General features: G+C 41.1%; 2 protein-coding genes across 4 annotated transcripts in view; one reads left to right on the top strand and one right to left on the bottom strand.

Moving 5' to 3' along the window:
* The window catches only part of LOC308195880 (V(D)J recombination-activating protein 1), a 107,118-nt gene that overhangs the window by 78,627 nt on the left and 13,103 nt on the right, over window positions 1-15,388 (top strand). For all 3 annotated transcript variants that reach the window (XM_080594051.1, XM_080594049.1, XM_080594050.1), the window contains one exon: window positions 14,031-14,070. In XM_080594051.1, coding sequence (XP_080450177.1) covers window positions 14,049-14,070 — 22 coding nt within the window. In that variant the 5' untranslated portion in view covers window positions 14,031-14,048. The remainder of the gene's footprint in view (window positions 1-14,030; window positions 14,071-15,388) is intronic.
* TRAF6 (TNF receptor associated factor 6) overlaps window positions 1-15,388 on the bottom strand; it is a 20,487-nt gene extending 5,099 nt beyond the window's left edge. Inside the window, exons 1-6 of the mRNA XM_080594055.1 lie at window positions 15,244-15,388; window positions 8,125-8,451; window positions 3,181-3,331; window positions 2,398-2,556; window positions 1,777-1,848; window positions 313-390 (exon numbers count right to left, since the gene is read on the bottom strand). Of these exons, the coding sequence (XP_080450181.1) occupies window positions 313-390; window positions 1,777-1,848; window positions 2,398-2,556; window positions 3,181-3,331; window positions 8,125-8,420 (756 nt within the window). The 5' untranslated portion in view covers window positions 8,421-8,451; window positions 15,244-15,388. The remainder of the gene's footprint in view (window positions 1-312; window positions 391-1,776; window positions 1,849-2,397; window positions 2,557-3,180; window positions 3,332-8,124; window positions 8,452-15,243) is intronic.

Genomic DNA, 15,388 nt, shown 5'->3' with positions numbered 1-15,388 from the left:
GGTCACAACTTTTCAAGAAATGTTAGAAGAAGCTACTTTATTGGTATGAAAGCTGAGAATACTCTCATGGATTAATAAAAGTATGTCCATCAAGCAAATAATTCACTTTTCTAAATTTGAGAAGGACTTTTGAAAGGCACTGCATCAGCACATAGTGCTTTATAATTAAAATACTTCAGAACAAAAAAAAACCATACACACTCCACAAAACAGTGAAGATTTGGACAGGTAGATGAGATGAGAACAGAAAAAGACATTAAAAAAAAGAAACATGCAGAAGGTCTGCAACTCTTGATTATGATAAAGGCTTACCTTTTCAGGGCACCCAAAGGCACTATAAAAACATGGTACTGGGGCAGTAGGACAATCATTATCGTAATGGTTAGGCATCTAAAACAAAGAAGATTTGCAATTAATTTTCCCATTACGAGTATTCTCTTATAACATCCTAAAAGAATAGGGCTGGATGGACTCTGATTATGTACCTGAAGCCAGATCAGTTTATTCCTGTATCAGTACTCAAAGAAATATGGAAGCTTTGAACACAAATGTTAGTTAATGATACAAGTTCTGTATCCTCCTTGCATGTACTTTAACACTTCATTGCCTTATAGTTTTTACATTATGCATCAGAAAGCATTCAGGTTTTTCCTCACATGAATGCAAGCCTTTCGTTTCTAACCTATGCTCCAGCTAGATCACAATCCATTTCTTTCCCTTCTGCAGGGCTATTTGCATATACTTATAAACAACTGTGGCACTCTTCATTATCTTCTTCTTCAGAAAGTCCACATTTATTTCAGTTTTTCTTATGGTCCATGTCTTCCAGACCCAATTATCTCACTGCTCTGAATCCTCCCTATCCATCCTCACCCCAAAAGCTGAACAGCTTCAGCTGATACCCTACCAGCCCTAATCAGAGCAAAAGATAGTTCTGTGTTTCTCAGGCAAAATACTAGCTTATGTAACCCAAAACGTCTTGTTTAAATATCATGATGCAGTAGAGCACAAGCTTAACACAGGTCATCCGTTAATTCTAAATCGATACCTGTTTTAGCATTCTCTGTTTCACAGTCTCACAACTCATTATTTGATCTAGTGACACATTTTTGCCGTTGTCATTACTGAACTCACTCCTGTTTTTCAGAGTACTTCTCTGATTTTTCAAGATCATTCTTTATTTTAATCTGAGTCATTAACATAGTTGCCATTCCATTCAAACAGATAGGCTGCAAATTAAGTAACATTTATCATTTTCCTGTCAATAAAGTAAGTTGTTACTGAATAGAAGAAATAGCAATGATTATTATGATAGTAATGGACATGCAGAATTCTACCCAGCATCTACAGTTCAGTAGTGAATTATTTAGAGCTACTTTCCAATAATGGCTTTCCAGTTACAAATATTCTCCCTCTTTGCCCAAATTAAAGCTTTATCTTCTAACATCAGCCATAATCACAAGCTGCTATTTGGTATTCTTTAACCCCCATTCAAGATCAGAAACACGCAGCATGGCAACTGTCAAGCAGCAGCATACCCAAACAATGTGATTTGCACCTAGAAATCCTACAGTGGCTTACCAGACTGCAACTGCAAGCAGATGCAGTGTTTAAATTAATATTACACCTGCAGTGGATGCAACTTTTTCAAAGAGAGGCAAGGAGAGATCTATTAGCCAGCAGACAAACTATTTCTTCAATTTAATTTCAGATTAAAGCAGCAATGTAAATAAAAAACATCTGATGCAGATTAAGCACAGAAAGCTACTCTCTTACCTGCTGTCTGATGAGCATTGTGTTGCAATATTCACAAAATACATTGGCAAGGGGACAGGTTTGGTCATGAAGCTGTTATCAAACAGAGAAAAGAGAGGAAAAAGAATTAATAATGTTATGTCATTTAAAAGGATGCTAATCACTTCTGATGAGATGTTTTTATCTACATTTCAAATTTTGCATTTAGGTGAATGCAACTGTAAAACAAAGTTTAAAAAAAGCATAGCAAGGAGAAAACTTTAGTAGTGACCTAGGTCTTGTCTTGTGTTTTAGCACGTATTCCCCAAAAGATGCATCTCCTGACATCCTTTCTGCCAGGAATAAAAGCTGTACATGTGTGATATTGCTTTGTATGTTACTTTGCCAGTAGATGCTACCCCTCTCTGGTGGTAAGGCCAAAAATCAATGGTTGTCACACAAGTCTTTTTGCAGCACAGGGTTTCCAAGAATGGTGTATCTAAGCACAGCCTCTGCCCAGCTTTTGCCTGTTCTAGGCTAATGCCCTGGAGTTTGTAGCTTCTCACCTCTGCAGCTAAAAGAGCTCTTCTAGACCATTTTTTTTTAAATTGATGTCACATTTAAAAGCAAACTCTTGCAAGTGGAGGCTGGAAGACTAAGTACCTCTTTATCTTCATAAGCCATAGATGTGGCACAGTTGGGACAACAGACTTGACGCCGCAGACACTCCTGTGTCATGTGCTCTTTCAGATGGTTCTTCTGAAAGGCTCCTTGGCACTGCGGGCATTCCACGGTGGAGAAATCACAATGCGACTGGTGGTCCTGAATGTGGACAAAAGAGGGATCTCATACTACAAATAGGTACAAACTGCTCACCTGTTTTTCAAATAAAGCACAGTACAAGAGAAACAAACAGCTGTCTTTCCTTCTTTCCCTCCAAGAAAACCCTCAGATGCTTACCCTGACTTTACTGGCAGTGTCACATTAATAAGATCAGGACTTTATATATTCAGAGTGAACACGTTCACATATTAAAAGTACTCTCCAGTAAAATTCAGCTTTATGTTTTTTTCCTAATAACTGGGTACGTTATTTTCCAAAACAATTACTTCAACTAATGTATCTAGCTGCTTTCAAGGAATATTAAACTGACCTTAGAGAACTTGTGTGAAGTACAGATAAAGCTGATCAAAAGATAAACATGAATGATCCTAAAGAGCTAGCTGCATTAGTACAATTTTCATGCACTGCCATATTCACTTGAGAATCACCTAATTACAACTAAACACTCGTTAAAAAAAAACAAACATGCAGCTATTGGGTTGAATGAACAACACACTGAATCAGCATGAAGAGGTATCAGGTATGCTCATCTATAGTAAGTTATTTTGAATTGTTTACGTGTTCATGAAAACAAGGTTTCATATTTTCAGAACTAATTCTCACCTCTAAATGCCTCAGCTCCATCTTCATGCAGCAGCCCTTGTTGGGACACTTAACCGTTAATGAAAGGATTTCCCGTTTAGCGAAGTTGTCAGGAAAAAGTTGATTTTCGAGCAGAATTTCGTTGTCTACTGGACATTTGTGACCTGCATCTCTACAATGCCAGAAAAAAGGGAAAAAGAGATTGAGTTTCCTTTGCCCTTAATTTAAAATATTTTTACACTAGCAAGACATAAGTGGACAAATTAATAACACATTAAAATAGTCCTTGAAAACAATGGCATTTATGTGACAATTACCAGAAGTTATGTAAATCAGAAATGTAAATCAGAAAAATAGTCAGTACACAACTTCACTTGGGGTAGAACTATTGGGATCATAGAGCTGTTCTAGCTCAGTAGCTTTTAACTGACCAAATGGCATGATAGATACCTTGCAAATAAACTTGAGGAGGATGTTGAGAACCTAAGAACTTACAGTCTCGTTTCTGTAAGTACTTCACATAGCTCAAACACAAAAGTATTATTTCAATACTATTTCAAAACAGTTCTTTAAAGGTTCTTAGACATTCTCTCCCTTCTTCCTCACTTGGGATATTCTATGATTCTATTTTCTTCTCACTTGGAAATATCAGTAATATGGAAAAATACATGGGGTGGAAAAATGTGAGAAAGCACTTGTGCTGCAAAGATCAAGTGTCAGATCATTGTCGTCGCTTGCAAGCGGGAGGGGAAGTAGAACTTAGTGGGCTGTGGAGGACAGGAGGGAATTTGTGCTCTTTGTTGGAAAAGGAAATAATTGGTCAGCACCTCCTTCATTAGCAAGGCTGCTAGAGGAAGTGGGGGTAATGTTTAGACTTTAGAAAGAGACAATGAACTTCCTTTCCGAGGTTTTGCTCGCAAGAGTTAGCTTGCCACAAGTCTGGTAGTCATACTTCTAAACAAATGGAAAAAAGAAAATAACCTCGTGTGCCATTTTGTGTCATAGCTCCCTGAGCAGCGTGCTGATCTTTGTCACAACTCAGAAGTGTTCCCCCAACGCGCACACAATCCACAGGCAGCCACTTTTTAACGCGTATAACTTGGTTACAAACACCCTGCTTGATGCAGTATAATGGTAGTTTGGTACACCTGCTGCTAAGACAGTAGCTTTACTTCTACACATGAAAGATAACCACCTATAATAATAGCCAACAATATATTCATTATAAATAATGACACTAGATCTCCAACTTAAATAACCAGCAGTCTAAGGGTAAAATAAGAATGAATGGCAGTTTTATAAAGATTATAAAAATGAAAGAGCAAAGACACATTGTGTAGGATATTAAACAGACATTAAACAAGTATTGGAATTGTGTTTAAAAGGCTGCTTATATCCATCCACAGACAAAGATGTGCTATACATTTCCTATCACACAACTGAGTTTATGCACCTCTGTTCTAAGGTACTTTACAGTGGTAAAGTAATTCCTGTGCTGGAAAAAAAAACTATTTACCAGGTTGAGTTGTGCCACCCACAACGGTAACTGTGAAACAGTAATCATCTACCATGAAGTACAATGAATATTCCTATGATTTCTGTTGCATTTTAAACATAGGTATGAAAAGCCAAGCCAGGATAATTTAGTTTAAAGAAAAAGACCGCTCCATGATTTTAACAACTGAGCAGTTTAGCCTAGAAGCAAAATAGTCGGCATATACTTTAATTGGAGCCATGTAGGTTGTCTAATGAACTGCCAGCACCCAAAGCTTTCCTTGCTGACCCTTGCCAGCTCACAATTCTGCTTATCAGATAAAAGAGGTTCTGCTGTTTGGTCTGCCCTACTACAAGCCCTGAGTTAGCTTCGACCTAAGACAGGAGAAGAAAGACGAGAGTGAAGTTTAATTAACTATTGCATCTGAACCTAGTTCTTCCAAATTTTCTAATCAACTATTTTGTAGGCAGCAATGTTTGTAAACTATTATTTGTAGTTACCACAGCAGATAAGCTTCTTCACTCCCATGACTCATAGCACTTTAAAGCACTTCAGGCTGCCTTACTTAAAATGATAACAGGACTTGCTGGGAAGCGAACACTTACTGCGATTGAAACCCATCATGTCCCTCCCATTACAAGATCTAAGGCTAGAGTGCTTAACCCCCCTCCCCCCCCCCTTTTTTTTTGTTAATACAAATCTTTCTAGCTGCAGGCACAGCATCTTCAGCATGGGCAACTACAACTGCTGCCTAAGTCGCACGAAGCAATTACTCAACAACTATGTGTCCATCCTGTATCACTTAAAGTCCTCAATCAGTGTTCAACCAGACTAGACAGTGGGAAAATTAGTAAGAAAACAGAAGCACTTTTTTCCTGACCACGTAAAGGCTGTGACAATCACTTAATGAAAAAAATACCACTTAGACAATGTAAAAATCACTTTCAATTCTCGTTTTAGTTCTGTACAAACTTCTCAATGACATCCATCAATACTGTACTGTAGACACTACATACTCCAAATCAATACTGTACTGTGGAGACTACAGTGATAGTCCAAATCAATAGCTCACTCCACGTATCCCAATTAAGCATGCAATTCAGCCCTTCAGAAGGGCCTGGCAATCCAAGTTCTGCTCTGCTTTTACAAGCATTCACTGCACTCCAAAGGCAGATTCCAGTGGGGAATGGGGGAAAATATTTACTACTACTGAAACATTTGAAATATCACAGTGATGATCTATCGCCTCCAAGATCAAAAAAGCTTGCCATCTGTGCTCAGTATTCAGGTGAATTGTAAGCTTACCTCTGGAGGTTAAGTAAAAAGCGGAAGGTATACAAGAAGGAAAAACTTCTGGTTATGAGAACTGTTTATAGACCAAAGAGTGTGAGTAGAGCAAATAGTCTGTTAATTTAACAGAGAAGAGAAGAGACACCATTTCCTATGCCTGAGGTTTAAGAAGGAAGTTTCTCTACCTGCTCTGAGATGTTATGTTGTGAGCACAAGCTTGCTGCAGTTCCTCACTAAGTACCACGGAAAATTCTAACCAATGACCACAACTGTGCAGCTCTTCAGCAGAAGCGTTATAAAACAAGATCACCATGCAGGATCTAAAAGACTGGATCCAAGACATCCACTTTTGGTAATTTTAAGTTTAGTTATCATAGGAATATGACTGTCTTTGAAATGCCTAATGAATAGAAATTGCTAATGCTCACAATACTTCAGTACTGACTAATTTACCTTCACGATTTGCAGGCATCATCCTCCTATGAGAAGGTTTAAAGATTTCTTACCTCTTCCTTCTTCCAGAAATTCCCAAATTAAAGAAGAGTATAAAAACCACTATTGCCAAAAAAAGCATAGCAACTCAGAGAGAGTAAGGAATTCCAAAATGGCTTTTGTAAGTACAGAAGTCTAATTTGATACTTACAAGGACACATGAATTTATGTATAATAATCTATTGAAATAATTTAGGCTGGAATCTGCAAAGTGAAGGCCAGAAAGTGAAGCCAAGAGCTTGTGCCTGGGAAGTTGGATACATACAATCAAAGCCGACAAGTTTACTTTCATTTTTGCTTTCTTCCATGCTTTTGGCTGATGTGAATGTCACTGAACGATGCAGTTGGGTAAGATCTGACTTACCCTTTATTTTTTTAAGGGATGTAGTGAATGAGGCAAGACACTGTGGGATTGGGGTGATCTCATGGTGTGATTACTAGAGAACAGAGTATCTCTTAGCTTCCCTCAGCAGAATATACAGGAGAGTTACTTCTCATGGGTGAACGATTTTGGTATTCTGCATTTTCTGGATAACGAACTTGCATCCTGTTCTCAGAAATGCTGATGAAACTAAATGTTAAAAAGAACTGTGCTGCAAACACAAAGTTTTGTGCTCTCTAGAGGAAAATAACTTGAACTTTTGCAAGTAGGGAATAACAGTAATAAGCAGGGAATGCAAAATTAAGTTCATCCTCTTGTACTGAGCTCCTACACTTTCCTCCTTGATGTAAAAGGGATGTCATGAAGAAATACATTAGCATCAGACACAACAGTGCAGAAACTACAGAGAAGCCCACAAAACCCACAAACCCTCTGTGTTCAGAGAATACCACTGCTGGCATACCATATATTTGGTGAGCTACAAATGATGAACTATGGATAAAAAGAAATGAAACAGAACTATGAATAGATGGTATGGAAAACCAATCAAGAAAGCACTGCTCATTTTGCGCGCTAAAAATAAGTGCCCATGAAAAAAAAACAAAACATTTTGAAGTAATGCTGAAGATGATTTAATGATCTTATACACAAAGGTGTGCAAAGTAAGGTGGGAAATTAACCAACTCCACAGATGGGTCACACAGCACTAAATAGATTCCTGCCAAACTCCTGGGACATTTGAGCTAAGGGAGCGATTTACAAGAAAACAATCTGGCTTATGCCGACTAGAAAAAAAAGCAGCATAATATCTAGCTTTCTATCAATGTGTTCCAATACTCACTGGCATGTGCGGGACAGTGACGACTGTACTCCAGGTCTGAGGGAAGTACGCTGTGCAGGTCTGCATGCTTTCTGGTTTTGTGTCCTCTTTCAACCGTTCAGTTTTATGAGTTCGGCTTATTCTTGCCCTCACAGCTCGTTCCTAGCCTCCCCATATGCCATTTCCCTCTCTCAACTCTTTGTCCCAGACTATTCCCTCCTTACCATCTCCAGACCAACAAGGACGCAGATTGCAAGCAGAGAACTGAAAGCATGAATTGCCCATCTGTGCCAAGAAATCAAATTGTTGGCAGTTGCTGTAGTTATCAAGAGAAACAACCACAGGAGAAGGACAGGTATTTTAATCCCGGGCTGAAGATTGGATTTATTTGGAGGATTTGGCTACCAAGTTTTATTATTTTTATTTAACATTTGCTCAATCAAGTGAATTCCTTCTTAAAAACACTTTCCCTAAGTTTTCCCTTACCTTATTGATTTGACAATGCAGCCTTTGCAGAAACGGTGTCCACATGGCGTCTGCACTGCTTCCCGAAGAGCCATGAGACAGATTGGACACTCATATTTACTTTCCAAGGGCGGATCAAACTCCACATCGTATCCTTGTGTTTCCTCTGTAAACGAACTTGGAGGGTTTCCAGTGCCGCTGCTGACGCTTACACTATCTTCTTTCGCTCCTACGCTGCAGGCGCTGGCCATGGCTGCACAGCAGCCGCTTTCCAGGTCTCGGGCTCCACAACCGTTATTGCTTTGTAGCAAGCTCATAGTAGCTGATCAAGTACCACACGGAAACGCTCTGCAAGATGACAAAAAGATGTGTTAATTTAAAATATTCCAAGACCTTCCCTTCCAGACACGAACAGAGCTTATTTCTGGCCACAAGCACTGGAACAGCGCTGCACATTTGGTTCTGCTCACAATCACCAGTTTTGAATTGTCCCAGTTTCTCTGCTATATATCTTTTTTACTTATCTTGTGATATAAGGAAAGAGCACCGCATCCTGTCAGCCTGGTTCAAAAACACAAACACCTTTCTGTAATCTCTTTCATCTACCCATTTTTTGTAAATGGAGGAATATTCTCTCTCCTTGCTGCGCTTACTAAAAATGCCTCTACCCCTTCAGTATTATTTACTTCTAAAGCATTCCTAGTTTCATTGAAAAGTGCTGGAAAAATACAAGTTTTACTTGATAGCAGTAGCTCAACTCCATCTTTTCCTTTTCCTTCATCTCCTTTTCCTTCATCTCCTTTTCAACTCCATCTTTTCCTTTCAATGACTAAACATTACATTTTCTGTACAGAATTTCTGTATAAATATTGTTCTATATTTTCTGTACAAAATTTTCTGTACAAATCAGAGATTTGTAGTATAGGTTTCCAATCAGTTGAGGTGCATATCCACAAATAAAACGTAAGCCTGGGTACCCAAACCTAGCAGGTGACACACTGCAAATGAAATTCAAATGCACAGCACTGTTAGTAACATTTTAAAACCATCAATAGGAGTAAGAAGCTGCACATGAGATAAGGCTAGTATTTCTGCAGCTCAAAAAGCTATCTACAATCTAGTAGTACTCAACAGGTTTCTTGCTCTCCTCTCCCTCCTCCGGTATAGCAGGGAGGGAGGACAAGTGACATGACCGTAAGAACAGAAGATAAAAATCACACTTCCCTGAAGCAGAGTAGGGCCTATTTTTAAAATACACCTCACAAAGCAGGTTGAATTCATGGGTATGAAATTAAAAAATGCTGGTATCCCCAGCCTGTCGATATTTCTACACTGAATGAAGGAACTTTAAAGAAAGGTTTAAACAACAAATACCAATTGTGAAACTCCAAGAAACTTTCCTCTATCCCAGTTGTTTAATTGTTACAAACATTTCCCTAGAACCCTATTGCGGTTAATTGTCTTTAATTGACAACACCAAGTTGTCAATTAAATTATTCGGAGGTGCAAGGCAGCGTGAGCAGGCTGAGGGCTGCAGGGCCAGGCACACAAAGCCGGGTGCCCGCTAACAGGAGTGCAAAGGTCTTTGGAGATGTTCACCTAGCGCACTCACTGCAATACCGTCGCGTCTTTTAAAGCCTACTGGAGGTAGAAGCCTAAGGATTAGTTCAGAGCTGGGCTGTGAGGACCGTTGATCTGCATCACTTCTGCAGAATCTGGGGGCAGCGAGGATGCAGAATGAGTAGGGTCTGAAGTATCTGAAAAGTAGTGTTCCTGCCACTTCCAAATCACCGTTATGGTGCGGTCTCAAAGCACCGTTTGACAGCCTGGAGCTGTACCGCACCAGGCAGCAATGCCTGCTTCACGCAGAAATACTTCCATCGCACGGCCGTCTGGAACTGCACCCAAGGGATGAAGCTTACGTCTTCTCCAGCTCTCTGTCCCCACGTATTTATTATTCCTGTATGTCATCTACCTCAACAAGCTTTACAGTCAAGGCTCCTAAATACAGCAAATACAAACTAAACCACCAAACAACTTTCCAGCAGTTGCTTGAGGCATAGTCCCAGAATTACGAGTTTAATCCCATGGCACTGAACACAAGTACTTTGAACGGAAACAGAAGAATCAATGCTTAGAAAGATGCCCCGTGAAAGAAAGTTTTTTTAGGCTGTCACCAACAGGTCTCTTTTATTTAAGAGCTGCTGCAGAGGATGATTAGTCCAGAGGCCACACTTCATGAAAAAAATTCCAGGAACTAAGTTGGGCCAACGGAGTGTGAATGTGGGTGTGCAGGATATTGCACGGAGCAATATTGCACTGGAGCCCACAGGCCAGTCTGGGTCTGAAGACCTCGCATTCTTCTATACCACAAGGGTATATTTAGTGAGGTTAAGAAAGGGAAGAGGAACATGCATCCCTCTAGCCGTGTCACAAAAGAATTCAGGAAGTCGCAAGGAGGAAAATATCACAGCTTTAGTTAAATTCAGCTGTCATATTCATTGCAAAGCGAGCTGCTTTTCCCTTGGGCTGTTTCTAGAAATAAAACCTACAATTTGAAATACTGTTCTTGTAAGGAAGGAAACAGGACCTGACTCTTGATAGTTGAACACTTTGTAGATTTAAGTGCTGTCCTCTTTGCCCATTTAAACTGTTTCTACAGACAGAGCAGATATGTATATTCAGTCTATGGAAACAAAAATCCTATACCAGAGTCATTTTAACAAATGAGTCAGTGCAACCAGTCAACATCCCAGTCTCACACAAAAATCCCCCTATTCAGTGATACTCTCCACTCCTACATGGAGCTTTTTGTCCGCATTATGACCAAAGGGTTCGCAAAAAAGAAGTGCAAGTATCATTATCTCCTTATGACTGAATTTCCCTATCTGTAAAGAGGTGAAAATTAAAAAAGGTGATTAAGAGCCAGATCTTGAATTTTGTTCATGTTTTACATAAGGCGTGTAATAGGATTCCTCCTTCTACTCAGCTCCACTTCATTTTATCTCTAAGGAAACTTCTTCCTCCATACGCATTTATAGGCATGGGACAAGGTTTCCAAATCAAAATCCACACACACTGCTGTTACTCAGACTAGTAACCAAAGCCCAATTACTTCATCACAGTTTAAAGCAATTCCTTCACAAGTTGTAAATGCTGTAATAGGAATTTTCTGTTCCATTTTGCCCTCCAGGAGCAGAAGATAGACTCAATCTTCTTGAACAAAGCAGTGCGAGGGCAAAACCAATTAGAGAAGACTAAAATGTTAATGTTGATGGCAGGTCTTTCCCCTGACCAAGATGTAGAAGACAGTTTGTAAGCCTACTGTGGCAGTTATGCAAGTTTCTTCCCTGGGGAATTTAAAAAAAATTTCAGGTTAGAAAAGGATGGCCTTTAAAACCCAGTGTACATCCCAAAATTTACATCAAATTGCTTTCATTTTAATTATGAAATAGATTACCAGTGAAGTAAAACCTAGCAAACATCCCCTGAAACCACACCAGCTTTTTGTCCCGTTAACAGTAGTTACTCTTCTTGCTCTGTGCTGAACAAAGTTTCTCGAGTCAAATAGAAGCGTAACTACATGTACATATTAATTTGAATACCCTGTCTACACCAGAGCCTTTAGAATTCATCCAGCTTTTTGACATGGGTAGTGTAATGCAATAAACACTCTGGTAACCTATTCTGTGACTTTTGTTTGAACAACATCAACCTACCAGCCCTCGCTTCGAGGAACAACTGAAATTAAAAGGGAGCACTGCGTGGCAATTCTAACTCTTGCTAGGATGAAGTTTCTCTGGCAGAGGAAACCTGAACACTATGTTTGATAACGCACCTGAAACGCTGTTCCCTAGAGCTAGGAAGTCCCATCACACTCGCTGAGCAGTCAGATAGTGGTTTTGGCTAGCACATATGGGGTACCCAAAGTCCTTGGGCCACCAAAGGCTGTTTTTTGTTTTTATTTTTCTCTCCAAGGCAACAGCTTTATATCGTTTAGCCACAGAAAAGAAGGTGCTTTCCAGGCTAACTGGTAATGGTCAGAATGTTTGATCATTATTTATACTGCAGAAACCTTGAACGATCCATCTCTAAAGATCAAACCTTCATGTCCCCAAACCAGAGCAGACGCAGGAGTCCCAACCCCTTTTTTCCAAATTTAAGACTAAACCATAACGAAACCTTTCTTCAGTAGGTAACCTGCACTATGTTGCTATTTACACTGCTGCATTACAAAATGATAAGGTTAATCTGTGATAGCACGGTCAGGCCAGAACAGCAAACTCCTGCGAGCATAATGTACCTTATGATTCACAATTAAATTAAAAACCTTCTACACTTTAAATTACCGTGTCCAATAAAGCTCTGTAGTCTGACTCGCGAAGCCCCAAAGTAAAATGGAATTTAGCTCGGATTTTTAGAGATGTTCAAGCTCCACCTAAGAGCCACAGGATTAATTTATAAACTTTTCTAAATCAAAAGCATTTAGTGGTACAGAAGATATCTTCCAATTGCCTGGAAAATTACACAACAATTTGAGTAATAGGGAGGGGATAAGACTAGGCATTGTACCCTATTTACACTGAAACATGAAATTGTATCTTTGTGCATTTGACAAACGTGAAGGAACACTGTACAGGGAGCGCAGCAGTTGTCATGAAGCAGAAAAATTTCAATTTTAATCCATAAATATTGAATAGAATTAATTTCTATGGGACCTTTGCTAGAAAGTTCATACTGAGTAGCCACATAAAGAAGGAAATCAATACAGAGAACTATTTCAAATCCCTTTCCGTACTTGAGGTCCATAAACCTAACTAAACTGCTTTCAGCCTGGCTGACACATAGCCAGCAGAGGGCAATGCCTCCAGGCAAAACTCTGCTTTTTCTCCTTCTGCCTCGTTAAGAACAGTTCTGTACGTACAGATTTCTGGGTCATGAGACTGACAGACCAGTGGAGTGACTTTGGGTGATTTGTTTATGAAGCAATACGTGCAATGCTTATTCTCAGGCATATCAATCAATGGTCTCCTGACAACTGATAAGCACTATGCTCGGCAGCATTCGTAATATCAGGTTTACAATTATCATCACCACGGCCCCATCCTGGCAAAAACATAAAATGATGTAAGTTCATTTTAATTAATACCTATAAAGCACTTTCATTTCAAAGCAATCAAATAGCTAGACAAGAAAAAGCAACAGCAGATTCAGGCAGAACTCATAACTGCAAAAAACAGCTTCTGTTTCTTGTAAAAATCTGCAAGCACGTTACAAGCATTTTGTTATCAACCTTTTTTTCCCCCGTCTAATATCTATACCTATTAAGGCTTCCAAGTCCCTTGGAGAACCCATATGCTTACTATTCCTCCATGTGAAACTAAACACTAAATAAAATCTTCTGTTTGAGGTGCATACAGCCTACCAACAATATGAGAAGTTCATCAGGCACTGCCACTGCTCCAGTCACCGGCATGGAGTGACCTTTGGGGGCTTTCTGAACCTTTGTAGGTGGTTTCTCTTAGCTTGGAGAGAATGCTGTCAGACTTTAATCACGTGTATCATTTACATTAGGAGACTAGATGGAGGCATATTCCAAGTTATGAATGTATTTTATCCTACTTAACTATGTCAAAACAAATTTAATTTTGTTGAGCACTGGAAGTGCCATACGCTGTATTTAACACCAAAATATTCCATGGGTCTTTCCCTAATTAAAAAACAAAACAAAACCCCAAGCCCTTCAGCTGACTAAATTCTAGAGATATTTCACTGAGAATTGTTCAGATTAGCAAAAACAAGCATTATTAGTGAAAAAAACAATACTATTCAAATTCTTTACTTTGGCAGAGACTCTGCTCTCTTTGGCCTCTGCTTTCCTGTTGCACATTGTGATAAGTGTTGTGCCTTTCTGTATTCCTCAACAGATCTGCTGAGAAGTTAAGATGCTGTCACAATGCGGACAAGGTAAACATTAGGACAGAAAGTACTTCCAAAAGAGGTAGGGAAAAGCAGAGCTACGAACAAATGTCATTTCCGCAAGGCACAGGCTGCAGAGTGGATTTAATTATCATCCACCTCGACAAGCAGTCAGCCTGTATGCGGTATTAGTAAAATTATTTGAGACACTGGGAAAGTAAATAACGAGTTAGGCACACATCCTGAAACAGCTCAAGCATTTCCCCTTTTCACTCTGCCTTACGTTTACTTTTATTTTCTTTTTGAAGTGCTTTATACTCCGAAGCCTGTATCATTAGCTTTAACAGTGTGGATCTAAAACCTTTTTATATTCACTTAGCTAACGCGTGCCTTTTTTTCACTCTGAAGTTCTGGCAGCAAGCATCCCTTGTGCGCGTTTCCTTTTTAAATACAGTAGGCCATCATCTAAATAGAAAGCAGGGCTGCAAAGTTACAGTGCTACAGACCTCAGCCAGCCACGTACATGCCTTGGCTTCTCATTCAACGGAGCCGGAGCGAGCTCCACAGATCACCTGCCAGCGCTGCCACCACCGGCGGCTCGCACTTTTCCAGTCCCTAGCAGCGTCCTAGCGGCGTGCAGAACTTGTCAGAAGCAAACAGGGCGAAATACTTTCGGTTAGCTCTAACTGCTGGGTGTAAGGGATATAATTAGCACATCTTCCTTTCACCTACAGCTGAGACTTCCGTTCACATCCGAACAGACTCGCCGTGACCTATCTAAACCAGACGAAAGCGATGGAGAGCACTACTGAAGTAGTAACTGGTGGCTGGCGTTAGGAAGGAAGCCTGTTATAAACGCATGGTGCTGCTGGGTACAAAACCCAGCTCTCCGTTTCAGCAGCAGTCCGGCCTCCTGCAAACGCCTCCCACCAGGCACCTCAGCACGCTACCGCGTCCCGGAGCGCTCGCTGAGGGGGGCTGAGCCCTTCCCAGGCCCCAGAGAGGCCGCCGGGCACCTGCCGGGCCCCGGCCGGGCGCAGCTCCCCGCGTGGAGCCCCGCGGCCCCGGGCCGAGCCCAGTTCCCGTGTGGGCGCCGCTCAGGCCGAGCCCCAGCCCCGGCAGCCGTCCGCTCCCCGCTAAGCCCCGGCCCGGGTCGAGGCCCCGCGCCCCGCTCCCTCCGCCCGGGCAGCGCCGCGACCCCCGGCCCCGGCCCCCGCTCACCGCCGGCCCCGCCGGCCGCTCCCCACCGGCGCCGCTTCCGCCTTCTCCTCGGGAGGCACCGGGGCGGCGGCCGCCCGGCCCGAGCGAGGGCCCGGCCCCGCGGCAGCGCCGCCTGTCGGCGCGGGGTCCCGCAGCCGGCCCCGAG

Source organism: Anser brachyrhynchus (genome assembly GCF_964034855.1).
Source record: "Anser brachyrhynchus genome assembly, chromosome: 5".
In the NCBI taxonomy this organism is placed as follows: Eukaryota; Metazoa; Chordata; class Aves; order Anseriformes; family Anatidae; genus Anser; species Anser brachyrhynchus.
The sequence above is the reverse complement of the archived record's forward strand: the minus strand, read 5'-3'. Positions and strand labels throughout refer to the sequence as shown.